This window comes from Letharia columbiana (genome assembly GCF_014066305.1).
Source record: "Letharia columbiana isolate WasteWater2 chromosome Unknown Sc0000023_s0, whole genome shotgun sequence".
In the NCBI taxonomy this organism is placed as follows: domain Eukaryota; kingdom Fungi; phylum Ascomycota; class Lecanoromycetes; order Lecanorales; family Parmeliaceae; genus Letharia; species Letharia columbiana.
In genome coordinates, this window is record NW_023501064.1 from 217198 (window position 1) to 229900 (window position 12703).

At 49.7% G+C, this 12703-nt stretch overlaps 5 protein-coding genes across 5 annotated transcripts; 2 read left to right on the forward strand and 3 right to left on the reverse strand.

Annotated features, from left to right (window-relative positions):
* Positions 1–330: 330 nt before the first annotated feature.
* On the forward strand, positions 331–3105 carry HO173_007158 (uncharacterized protein; the record flags this gene model as incomplete). The annotated part of the gene is made up of 4 exons (XM_037309063.1): positions 331–1550; positions 1852–2235; positions 2382–2528; positions 2676–3105. 4 exons carry the CDS (start codon positions 331–333, stop codon positions 3103–3105), a joined length of 2181 nt encoding a protein of 726 aa, XP_037163924.1.
* Positions 3106–3266: 161 nt separating this feature from the next.
* Positions 3267–6363, reverse strand: HO173_007159 (uncharacterized protein; the record flags this gene model as incomplete). Its single annotated transcript, XM_037309064.1, has 5 exons — positions 3267–4031; positions 4082–4616; positions 4664–5897; positions 5960–6249; positions 6338–6363. 5 exons carry the CDS (start codon positions 6361–6363, stop codon positions 3267–3269), a joined length of 2850 nt encoding a protein of 949 aa, XP_037163925.1.
* Positions 6364–6788: 425 nt separating this feature from the next.
* HO173_007160 (uncharacterized protein) lies at positions 6789–8006 on the forward strand (the record flags this gene model as incomplete). The annotated part of the gene is made up of 3 exons (XM_037309065.1): positions 6789–6908; positions 6968–7707; positions 7766–8006. The coding sequence occupies 3 exons, from the start codon at positions 6789–6791 to the stop codon at positions 8004–8006; spliced, it is 1101 nt and encodes a 366-aa protein (XP_037163926.1).
* Positions 8007–8146: 140 nt separating this feature from the next.
* HO173_007161 (uncharacterized protein) lies at positions 8147–9590 on the reverse strand (the record flags this gene model as incomplete). The annotated part of the gene is made up of 3 exons (XM_037309066.1): positions 8147–9091; positions 9146–9277; positions 9336–9590. The coding sequence occupies 3 exons, from the start codon at positions 9588–9590 to the stop codon at positions 8147–8149; spliced, it is 1332 nt and encodes a 443-aa protein (XP_037163927.1).
* A 350-nt stretch (positions 9591–9940) lies between these two features.
* HO173_007162 (uncharacterized protein) lies at positions 9941–11908 on the reverse strand (the record flags this gene model as incomplete). Its single annotated transcript, XM_037309067.1, has 5 exons — positions 9941–10517; positions 10596–10631; positions 10684–11167; positions 11217–11366; positions 11419–11908. 5 exons carry the CDS (start codon positions 11906–11908, stop codon positions 9941–9943), a joined length of 1737 nt encoding a protein of 578 aa, XP_037163928.1.
* Positions 11909–12703: the final 795 nt, after the last annotated feature.

The following is a 12703-nucleotide window of genomic DNA, read 5'->3' on the forward strand; positions in this document are numbered from 1 at the left end:
TATATCGGATGAAGCTAGTCTAAATATACATACTACAGATTTTAAATACCGATGAATGACGTCCAGTAAAGTACTAGTGACATTTTAAATCTCAAGACTTTCGTAAATATTCGGTTTTTTCAATTTCATTTCCATTTTCATTCGATTCTTTCTTCTAGTACATAGCCAACGTCGGTTCACTTGTCATTCGTTGTCCTCTTCTCCATTTCCCCTTTTTCTTAAAATACCGATTCTCATCTCGCAACATGTTCCAAGGTTGTAACTTTCATATCGTAAATAATTTCGACGTAATCCAGCAGCTGGTTGATGCATTTCAAACCTCAAGGCGATATGGATGACAGCCGGTCCTCCATTGCCACCATTGACCCTGATGAGCATAATCCAGTTCTGAAGCTCGATTTTAGCGGCTTGCCTCCTGTCTATGTGCTTGCAGCACATCTTTCCATCAATGAGCAACACGAAGCTGAAGATGCCCTGAGTCATGGTGGTGCATCTCTGACATATGATATCAAAGAAGCAAACATCGTCCTTGGAAACATCTCCAAAGCGAGACGTGCCAAATCTGAGCTGCAATGGAAAGGGGTTCGTGTAGAAGACACAGAGGACACACCAAGCGCAGAAAAACCTACCTCTCCCCGAGGCCCAGAAGGTAGAGCTCCGGCAAAGAAACGGAGAAAAGTTGGGGATAGGAGTGATGAATTCTCACAGCGAAAGGTGGACCTAGTCATCGACGACTCATCCACGTCTTCCGAAACAGAGGACGAAGCAGATGCGAGCACCAAGCCAATGTCACAGCTCTCTCTATCTCGAGTGTCCACATCATCCGATGCGTCCTCACCGAACTCTATGGCGGCAAAAGATACCCCTCCACCACCGATTTTCCTAGGGTCTTTTACCGACAAAGTGAAAGTTATCAAGCTTGATTGGCTCAATGAATCACTCAGCGCTGGGAAAGTACTTCCGTTGGAACCCTACACGATATACACTGGAACACTTATTACCCCTGAAGAGCCTGCAATGAATCGCCCAGCCACCATGAAAGCCAATGGATTGAAACCCTTTACAGGCAACAAGAGTACTTACATCAAGAAAGGAGATCCGAGTGGAATCATCGAGCGCGCGAATGCCGACTCCAAACCATCAATCAACCGGTACATAAAGCGGGATCGCATCGAAGCCGCCGCGAACAAAGACTTTGTCGGCAAGAGCTTTTCGTCTTCAACTCAGGCTGCCAGCCAACAACCCAGGCAGAATATCACACGACCTACTCGCCTTCTGCATCAAACAACCTCGGAGCACGATGAAGCAGCCAGCAGCGCCCTCCCACTGATGCCAGATTGGGTTCGAGAGAAGAAAATCTATGCCTGTGAGCGAGCTACGCCGCTGATATCCCCCAATCAGGCGTTCATTTGCCTGTTGAAAGAGATCAAGCTAGCTCGTCTATTGACGCTGGATGAAATTGGCGTTCGAGCTTACAGCAGCAGCATTGCGTCCCTTGCGGCATACCCTTATCCAATTCAGAGCACTCGAGAAATCCTTGCACTACCTAGGTTCGTACATTTCTGAGTGGTTCCTTCCTTTTCAGTGCCGACTTCCGAGTTGCAAGACATGCCTTCCGAGCAAACAGCTCTTTGTACTGACAACACTCAAGGACTCTGTGCGAGCCTGAGTTCTGCCTTTGAGAAGCAACGCTGACTCCGAATTGTGCGCAGGTACGTACATTTTGGAGCTGATCTTTTCCATATGGTATTCAAATTGAGCCGCAAGACATCCTTTCTAACCCCCGAGACCTGTCTTGCAACTCCATTACCTACCTCGACTAAGCAATGCTGACTCCGAACTTTGCGTAAGCTGCGACCAGAAGATTGCCCACCTCTTCCACGAATACCAAGCCAGCAATGGCAAAATCCAAGCAGTTGCCGACCTAGAAGCCGACCCCGCCCTCAAAGTCCTCCGCGAGTTCTACGAGATCTGGGGTGTGGGCGCCAAAACAGCCCGAGAGTTCTACTACGACAAAGGCTGGCGAGACCTCAACGACGTCATAGAATACGGGTGGAAATCGCTGTCTCGTGTCCAGCAGATTGGTCTCAAATACTATGACGAATTGATGCACAAAATCTCTCGCGCTGAGGTAGAATCAATTGCAGAAACCATCACCAGACACGCCTGCCTGGTCACCGACAAAGACATTGTTTCCATAATTGTTGGTGGGTATCGACGCGGCAAGTCCGAATGGTAAATAGATTCCCCAGCTCTTTTTTTCCTATTCCATAACCTAATCTGGGTGGCAAGACACGTTGCGGGAGTACCATGACTCCCGTAACTGTCTTATGACTCAATTTGGAACTCGAAAAGGATGTTACTGAATAGAGAACTTGCAGCGGAGACGTGGACCTAATCCTCTCTCACCAGAACGAAGCAATGACCTACAACCTCGTTGACAAAGTGGTTAAGTCTCTAGAAAAAGAGGGTTGGATCACTCACACCCTGACCTTGAATCTCACAAACACCAAACGCAATCAAGAACCGTATGTTATCATTTCCGGGGCAACTTTCCCCCATTCATGCTGTCTTATGAGTCCTCAGACTTGTCTCAAAGTTATCTGCTCCTAAGGCGTGCCTCGCGACTCAAGTTCCCTTCCCAAAAGAGTAATGCTGACTCCGAAATTATCAAGTCTACCCATTAGCACCGCCTCCCTTGGTGGCCACGGCTTTGACACCCTGGACAAAGCTCTATTGGTATGGCAGAATCCAGAATGGCCCACCAGAACCGCCGATCTGAAAGCCAACCCGAAAGCCAAGAATCCCAATCTGCACCGCCGGGTTGATATTATCATCAGTCCGTGGCGTACTGTAGGCTGCGGAGTAGCGGGATGGACGTCTGGGACGACGTTCCAGAGGGATTTGAGACGGTACGCGAAACATGTGAGGGGCTGGAAGTTCGACAGTAGTGGCGTACGCCAAAGAGGTACGGGGAAATGGGTAGACTTGGAGGGATGGGGAGATAGGACGACCAGGTGTCGGGACTGGAAGGAAGCAGAGAGAAGGGTTTTCGAGGGGATGGGATTGGCCTACCAAGAACCTTGGGATAGGTGTACTGGCTAAAAACTCTTGGATAGATTTGGGATGCAGCTGTATTTGGATAAAGCAAGCTTCTTTGGATAATCGTAGATAATGGAAGTATAAGGTATGTAACGATTAATACGTACATAGCTAGAACAGCCATAAGCGTGCTTCGTCTCTCTTCCGCCATCACGCATTCGATATCAGTACTCGAAATCGTCATCAACACTCGGCCCTTTATTCTTACCCACGCTTTCCTGCTTCTGATACATCTCGACCACCATCCTACTCCCCGTCGCCTCATCAGCCTTCTTATCATCCCTCTCCTTGATAAACCTCGGAAATCTCAGGCTAATCCCCTTATGACTACTATCACCCAGCGCATCGGCCCCAGCTTTGTACCTCGGGCTAAGTGTGAGGTCTGCAGTCTTAACCTCCCACACGAAGCGCGGCTCAAACCAGACGTCTGGCTGGTCCTTGGCCACCGTGCTGTGTGAGTAAAAGGGTTTCGGTCTGTCAATGGTGTGATCCTTCAATTTCGTATGAAGCTCTTCGAGTATGGCTTCTGAAAAACCGGTGCCTATGTTGCAGACTGTTTCGTAAGATTCTTTTGAGGAGTTGTAGCAAGCTAGCAGGAAAGCGCCATATACCGACGTACGCTTGCCCTTGCCAAAGTATGCGCCCAGAACGACGAGATCCAGGGAATCGCCAATGCCGGAGAGGTAGTCCTTTTTCACTTTGAGCCAATTACGACTTCGCTTACTGGGCTCGTAGCCACTCTGGTCGGTATCAAGCATCTTGACCATGAGTCCTTCACAGGATGCTTTGACGCTCTCGTCAAGCAGCGTTTGGATCTCCTCGAGATTGTCGGTATTGCCATGTTGGGCGAAAGAGAATTCGCCCTCGACCTCCTGGAAAGCCTGATGTAGAAGCTCTCTTCGCTCGCGCAGAGACTTTTGGACGATAGCCTTTCAATGATCAGCACATAGCATTCACGGACGGGAAGCTCATGACTCACCTCTCCGTTATAGAAGAGCATGTCAAAGGCAAAGACGCAGACCTTGACTTTTACGTCCTCGGCTTTGACATCCTTGCGCTTTCTTGTCATTAATTGCTGGAACGGGAGAACTTTCTTCTCGACAAGATCCCATGCCACGGTCTCACAGTCCAGTACGAAGCTTTTGGTCTTCTTTTTGATCCATGAGTCTAGCTTCGCTAAAATGTCAGGATACTTCTTCGAAAGATCTTCCGAATTCCGTGAGAAGATAGCAGAAAGACCTTTGGCCGATTTACTAGATTTTGGCACACTGCTTGTGTATTGTTGAGGCGAGTCTCCAGCAACGTAGTGAATCTGGGCGCGCTCTCCGTCGTACTTATATTCACAGGTGAAGTTCTTGCCTTCAAACCGGTCAAGGACTTCGGTAATAGACTTCGTAGGTTTTGCTAACATTGGCTTGAGGGGCACACCGGGCTGTAGTTTGCAGTTGTCGCGCAAGTGGAAAATGCCGTGTTCAACCATTGCAGGAACGATGACTTCGTAACTTGGTAGTTCGCTGGAAGTCTATTAGCAGAGGAAAGCATCGCCCCTGTTACATCTCACCTATAGACTGTCTTCAGAATTGCCTCTCCTTCCGCCAGCTTTTCGCTACTTGGTAGCTTGTCTCCCTTCTTGTCGGTCTCGTGAATGACCATAGCGTGCGCGAGACCGACAAGTACCGTTCTCTCTGCTAGTCCAAGCCTCAACTTGCCTTCCAAGAATCGTACTATGAATTTAGCTTCACTCGCTCCGCCTTTGTCCTTCGTGATGTCGATCCCTTTGCTGCGCTTGCCTGCCAATGAAGCGTCTGCTGCAGCTAGTAATTTTTTGATACCAGCGATCTTTCTCCCTTGGGAGCCGTCGCCTGAGACTGTAGCGATTCCCATCAGACCTTTGAGAACTTCTCGTACCGTCAAAGGTTTTGGTTTGAACATCGTAGGCTGATTCGAGCGACTCTTTGCGGCAACAAGACCTAGATCTCCGATCTCGTTCTGGTCGGCCTTAATGACCTGCAAACTCCTTCCGGTGGTCTCACCAATAGCTTTCATGATCAGCGATTCTCCAATACCAAGCTCAATGCCAGCATAATCAGCAGCAAGCTTATTGATCATGAGCTGCACAGTAGGTAAGAGATCTTGAGGTGTAAGCCGTAGGACCTGACGGAGAAACAGAGAGCAGTGTGCTGAAATTATGAGCCGTTTTGTAGTCATTTCGATCAATGAGAAAGTAGTACATAATGCCGCATATGGGACCGGCTCCCCGGGCTTCCAATTGGGATAGGGGTCTTCTGCACTGCTCTTGAGTGTTGACTGGACTTTCTCCCGAGCTTTAGCAGCGACTTCAGGCTTGTCCTCTTCGTCAGACTCGGCTTCTTCGTCTTCTACTTCTGAGGAAACTTCGTCAGAAACATCATTTTCTGATTCTTTTCCGGCGTCTTTTGCAGGAGCATGTCCTGTCTCTATCCGAGGCCCCTTTGCTTTGTTTGCATCAGCAGCTTTTGCCGTTTTGGAGGTGTTTTCTGTTTTCTTGGATGATGGCCTCGACTCATTCTTCGCTTGGGCAGCTTTCGGGGAAGTAGCTTTCGCCTTCGGCTTCGGAGGTTCTTTGTCGGTTTCAGTTGTTGGTTGCCTTGTTGCGTGCTCAAATTGTTCCCTAGTATTCTCCCGCCTTGAACGCTTTCTCACCGGCTCTTCATCATCCTCGTCCTGTTCGTCTTCTAGTTCATTCTTACTACGTTTTGATGGGGTCGATCTGCGTGGCAGAGACGAAATTTCAGCTGTGGTATGGCCGGTATGGTCTACTCAATGCTCTGCTGTTAGTGATTTGGCTCGAGGCGAACAGTCTACATGGACGACTCACCTTTGGCGTTGGCTAGCGCAGAATTGACTTTCTCCATGCCGTTCATGTCTGGGTCTTCTTGCTTGGTATCCATAGCTGACTGATGCACCTCAGACTTGCTGTCCATGTTGATATCTTCATCGGAGACATCATTTTTCACAGCATCTGCTTCTTCACGATCTTCTGCTTTCACGACCCCGTCTACTTCCTCATGCTCGTCTTTGACAGCCTTTGTCGTGTGCGGCTTCTGAAAAGCCAGCTTCGACTGTTGAGGCTTTGGTGAGGAGCCAGCAGGGCGTGCGAAGAACTTTCTATCCGACGGATACGCATTAGTGAGTGTGCGAATTGGTGATAACAAGGAGCATGCACCCTAAGGTCTGCTGCCCCGATTTGACATACCCCAAAGTAGCTTGTTTTGGTGGCATAGTTGGCTCAGGAAAGTAAGTCGTCGCCGTGATCGGACGAATCTGATGTTGTATGCTGCCTCGTCGACGATGGAAAGACTTGGTGAAGGCCAGGACGGGGTAGAATGAGGGTGGCGGAGAGAATGATCTGAAGGAAGGTATAGAGATACGCAGCCTCGAGATAGCATGAGTAGCCAGACCGGCGACGAGGTTGATCGGCCTATTATGCTCGGACACTCGAATTTGACGATTCAATCGACTTATTAATGCACAATCGCGTCCCAGGGCAGTCGCGAAGCCCGCCGCGTTAAGTGTTCTGACAAGCTAAGCCCTAACAGGCTGCCGATAGATAAGATAATGTACTTAGGGTTAGACTAGGGTTACTTTGCTTTTCACTTCTCCTGCAGAACCATGCCAGTGTTGCCAGCAATTCGCAAACACCTTCAATGTCCAACATAACCCCCACCCTCAACGAGTTCCTCCAAAAACACAATACCCACTGCAACCAGCACCCTCTCACCCGCTCCAGCACCCGCGATGAATTCCTCAAAGAAGCATACAGAATAGTACCCTTCCCCTAAATGCCCCCAAATACCCTACCATCCTACTAAACCCCCTTCCTTAGAATTCCCATATCCTCTCTCTACACACCTACCTCCTCTCGATCCGCCAAGCCTACCTCTCGACCTCCCATCCACCCCGCCGCGCCGCCCATCCCCCATCCTCACGCCTCCGCAATGGCCCCTCGCAAGAAACCACCTACCTCTCCGCCTCCGCCCGTGACGCCATAGACGCGAGTTCAAAAACCGTCCTCCGCGACCTGAACGCCAGCATCCGGCAACTCGCCTCCGCCGAAGAAATCCGCCGGGACACTGAGTCACGCGTTTCTTCCAAAAAGTATGCCAAAGGTGTGCTAGGGCGCTGGGCGGCCGGAGCCAGCGGCGGGGATAAGAGCCCCGAGCAGGTAGTTGAAGAGGCGCGGAGGGAAGTTCTTGCTACGCATAGGGATAGCGTGTTGTGGTATCTAGGGAGGGAATTGGAAGGGGTGGGGGAGGTGCAGAGGGCCATGATGGAGAGGCGGTTGGAAAGAGAGGTGGAGAGGGGAAGGAGTGTGTTGTATAAAGTGAAAGGGAGTGTGGGTGCTGGGGAAGGCTTGGAAGGGGTTGGGATGAGTGGAGGTGGCGGTGAGGGGATGGATGGGCGTGCGGGGAAGGAAAAGAGTGAGTATAGGGGTGGCGGAGGGGTGGTTGAGGATGAGAGTCGGAGGGAAATCGAGCAACAGTTGAGTCCGGAACAACTGCAGTTGTTTGCGCGAGAGAATCAGGATATGTTGAAGCAGTATGAAGATACGTTGGATCAGGTTCGGTTGGTACTCTCCATCCCTTTCTTCGTTATTCTATTCTAACCCACTATCACTTCGCAGGACAGCTGAACGTTCCATGCTTGAGATCTCCGAGTTGCAAACCAGCCTCGTCCAGAACCTTGACGTACAGACCGCCAATATATCTCAATTGGTGTCCGACTCGTTTTCTACAACGGAGAACGTTGGTAGTGGAAACAAAGAGCTTAAAAAGGCAACGGAGAGAAAGAGTACTGCCAGAATGGTATTCTGGGCTAGTTGTGGATTGTGTGGGTTCTTGGTGACATGGGACTTGATATTCTAGGAGCGTGCAATTGCTTAAGGTCTATCTATACTCATGGAGCAAGGGGAGCGTTGTATGGACAGAGAGCAGTGATACCCGGAGTCGACTCCATCTATATGCAGCTCTTCCCGATCGGTCTCATCTTGAAAGAACTTCCGCCCTTACTCTGTGTCCCTCACGACCTTATCGATGGCCTTGGCCGTGTAGTCGACATTGCCCGTGTTCAGCCCTGCCATACTGATCCTCCCATTCTTCGTCATGTAGACATGTGCATCATCCTTGACCTTCACTGCCTGCTTCTCAGTCAAGCCTGTGAAGCTGAACATGCCAATCTGATCCGTGATATGCTTCCAGCTGCCCTCTTTCCCGTTCAATTCCTCCAACTTCGATCTTAATGCTTTTCGCATGTCGATAATACGGCCAGCCATAGTCCGCAGATTGGCTTGCCATTCCTTGAACAACTCCGGGTCGTTCAGAACAAGACTGGCTACGCGAGCCCCATAAGCAGGTGGGTTACTGATCTCGCTGCGTTGTAGGAGGGTGAGCTGAGAACCTATGCGGGCGATCGTGCGCTGAGCATCTGGACCAGCGCCCGTGACAAAGTGGAAAACACCAGTCCGTTCGGCGTAAAGACCGAAATTCTTGGCAAAGGACTGGGCAATGCAGAGCTCAAACCCCTCGGAGACGAAATAGCGGACAGCCCAAGCGTCATTCTCGAGGTCACCGGACGCAAAGCCCTGGTATGCGCAATCGAAGAAGGGGAAATGGTTTCTTGCTCGTATCACCTTTGCAATTTCCTTCCATTGATCTCGAGTCGGGTCAACACCAGTAGGGTTATGCGCACAAGCATGTAGAAGAATGATGCTGCCTTCAGGAGCTTTCTCAATCGTAGAACGCATGCCATCAAAGTCGAGACCCTTTGTAAGAGGTGAGAAATAGGGGTATGACTTGGTTGGGAGCTTGACGTTGGAGAAGATCTGATTGTGGTTGGCCCACGTTGGAGAGGAGAAGTAGAGCTGTTTGGGGTTTCGAGGGTAGAAGTGTGCGAGGAAGAGGCCTCCTAGGTGGACAGCACCGGTCCCGGAAATAGTTTGTAGGGACACAACCTGCGACGAGCGTAATTAGCCCAATGCTGGCGGAGGTTGAGTCCAGAGATGTACCCGCTTGTCCTTTATGGCGGGGCTATCTGCTCCCAGGATGAGCTTTTGTGCTGCCACGGTGAAGTCGGCAAGACCAGCGATTGGCAGATATTCGTGATTGAGCTTGGGATCCTTGCGAAGTAATTCCTCCGCCTGAGAGAATGGTGAGCCCGAGGAGATTCTGGTCTCCATGCCGTTAGATAGGACTTACCTTCTTGACAACAGGAAGTACCCATGGTTGTGCGTTGTTGTCACGGTAAGCTCCAATACCCAAATCAACCTTCTTATCAAAGTCATCTTTTTTATAGGCAGCCATTAGCCCGAATAGCGGGTCTTCTGGCGCCAGCGGCACGATGTCATCGTGGAAGACGGTAGGATTGCACCCCTCCATATTGATATGGCCTTTGATGTTGGATAATCTTGTCAAAGGTTTGTTGGCTTGTGAAGAGGTCGAGTTTGGGGACATATTTGGCGGTGAGTAGGCGCGCGCAAGACTTTAAATTATCTTGTAGTCTGCAGATTCCAAACATCACTCAATCCTTCTACATATCTTACCCAAGTATCCCAAAGCAAAGATGGTGAAGGGAGTGAAGATGTAGCGCATCATCCCTCTCTACTGGATCTTGGTCGACGGAGGCTATAAAGTGACGCAACAATCTCGTCGAATTGCCTTCCAAATAAATTCCTATCCTCCTTTCACCCCGGCAAGCCGACGACATATAAGGAGGTGAGAGGACAAAAACTTGCTCAATCTAGGGTATATAAAGACACGATACGCTATGTGTGTACAAATGCCCACAAATAGTAACTGATCCTTTAAATGACATCTTCCTGACCAATCTCAATTTCTGCCTTTCTTGCCTCCTTCTCTTCCTCTAGCTTCTCCACCCTCACCCTTCTTTGCTCTCTCCACTTAGGTCCCCACTTCAGCTCAGCCCACAACAAAGGACTAGTGAAGAAAATTATCGCAGCAATGAGAGTAAAGCACCACCCTCTTCCCATACCGTTAATCATTTGGATGATAACAGCAGTACCAGCAGCGCCCATCAAACACCGTACCAAATTGTTTGCTGCCGTAGCCGTCGCGGGGCTCAATGGGTATAAATCGACTAACATTGTACTCATGACGTTGAATGATCCAGTCAGACACAAACCAATGACGAACGATAGGACTAGTGGAGCGGCTAGGGGCGCATTCCGCTCGAGAACCCATCCCCAGCACAAAATCGCTGCGATACCAAAATAAAGGGGGATTATAAACACCTGGATACGTGCCTTTTCGAGAGGAAAATTCCTCATGTCGTCGCCCCTTTTGATGTCAATACGGAAGCCAGCATTTTTGGCTACTCGCTTGTAATTCATGTCCATAAGGCGGCCAAAAAGTATAGATGCTCTACACGCCTTCGGAGTTAGAATGCCTCTTTTGATGCAGTATGAACCAGGAACAAATGGCTCGGAGAACATAACTCACACTGAACATCCAACTCCAAACGGAATGAAAGTTAACCTGAAACAATTTTAGCACATGTACAAGCTGCCTATGAGGTAAGGGAACGAACCCGATTTGCAACTCGTTAAATCCGTAGATTTCGGCAAATTGACTAGGCAAGCTGGCGGTTACGTCGTAGAACGCTGTGTAAACCAAAGAATTATATAACAACAGCAGACCAACGTCTTTCTCCAAAATTATATAAATAGTCTTCAATGGGTTGGGCCACCGGAGCTTTCTCTTTCTAGCGAGCTCCGCCTGCGCTGCTTTCATTTCTTGACGCGAGACTGTTCGATTCAGAGCATCGTTATGCTCAATCTTGCGAGTTTTCAGGTAGTTGAGCAAAGACATGTTCCACCCTGGAGGCGGGATTGAGCCATTGCCGACGACATTTCGACCAGTCTCCGGAAAAGTTATGAGAAGAGGGATCAAGTAAACGACAGCTAAGATCGCCAAGAACCAGAAAAGCCACCTCCAGCCTAGGAATTGGGTCAGGATTCCACCAATGACCGGGGCTAAAGCTGGCGCCGCCATAGGGCCGAATTGAGCGATTCCTAAGCAAGATCAGTCACTGTCTGGGCAACCACACGAAAACAAACCTACCCATAAACTTGCCCCTCTCCCCACTCGAAGAAACGTCCGCGACAACCCCATTGCCTAGTGCCACAGTTCCACTGCTACCAGTGCTCTGCAAGCACCGTAATACAAGCAGAGCGGCGTAATTGTTCTGCAAAGCAAGCCCGATATTTGCGCCTAGCTGAGGCGTCAGCAAGAACCCATGGGACTGGAGGGTGCAAACCCCTACCAATGTATATAATGAACCCTATTACATATGCGGGTCTTCTGCCAGTCATATCGGCCAAGTCCCCAAACACCGTAGGCGCCAGCCCCTGAAAGATCATATAAGACGTCAAGGTCAGATTGATGAGCTCATTTGAGACTTTGAGGTCTCGCGATAAAGCGTTAAGAGCCGGAAAGTATATATTGGCCGATAATGGAGAGAAGAAGCCTGCACAGGCCACCATGAAGACTATGAATTTCCTCTGGCGATGGCTGAATACGGAGTATGCTGGTCCCGAGGGTGCTTGATGCAGAGCTTCGAGGTCCTCAGTGGCTCTCTCGGCAGATTCATCTTCCGCAGGTGGGACTGCCTCGCTGTCAATGACATGCCCGTCTAGCTCCTGTGGAGCTACTGGTTTGGCAGCAAAATCTTCATGTTTCGATTCTGAGGACTGAGTATTTTTCTCGATAATGGCAGTTACACCGTCATTTGGATTGCGTGCGGAGGGTGTCATTCTCCTGATGATTTCCTACTGAACGAAATCTTCAATGACCGTATCCAGGGTAGCGATGAGAAAATACTGCGTTGATACATGATTGGAAGATAGATGCCCCCAGGCTTTTTATATATTGAAGGAAAAGGTACTCGTAGTGAGTGGGCTAATGCAAGTGACGTTTCTTTTTGATACTATCGCCGAAAACACCGGTATATTCTATTCCCGGCATGGAAACATGGCTCTACCGTGCTGGCTCTGGAACTAGGGTGGTGCTAATTGCCACTCAACCACGAGAGTTACCGGCAAAAAGTCATCCCTAACTGAAAATCATGTCCAGTGCCCACAACGGCTGGTTCATACAGGGTCCCAGTACCTTACCGTAGGTAGGGTTTTAAGGAGCCCTAGCGCCATTAGGCCTTATCTACGGTACGCTGTACTCTAATGTACGCCGTACGGAGGTCTGCACCAAAAGTTCTGCACCCGCGCTAGTGATAGCCCTAACCCTACTTTCGGAAGGCGACCCTGCAGTGGGAATAGCTTTTCGGGAGCGCATACGTTGAACTTTTAGGGATCTTTGTGGGCGCTATGGGGTCCTTGAGCCCTAGAGTAGGCTGAGGTCAGGTGCAATTCCGACACAATTCAAAGGGCATTGTCCAGGCAACCCTTGAGGTGGGGCGATATCCGACATCTGGGCCCTTTTCTTGGCATGGTGCAGGACTTTTGGTGCAGACCTCCGTATGGCACTTGGCATTCATGATCCGTACACTTCGGAGAGGAGTTCGGGGCTTAATTATCCACCGACACCAGTGGTAG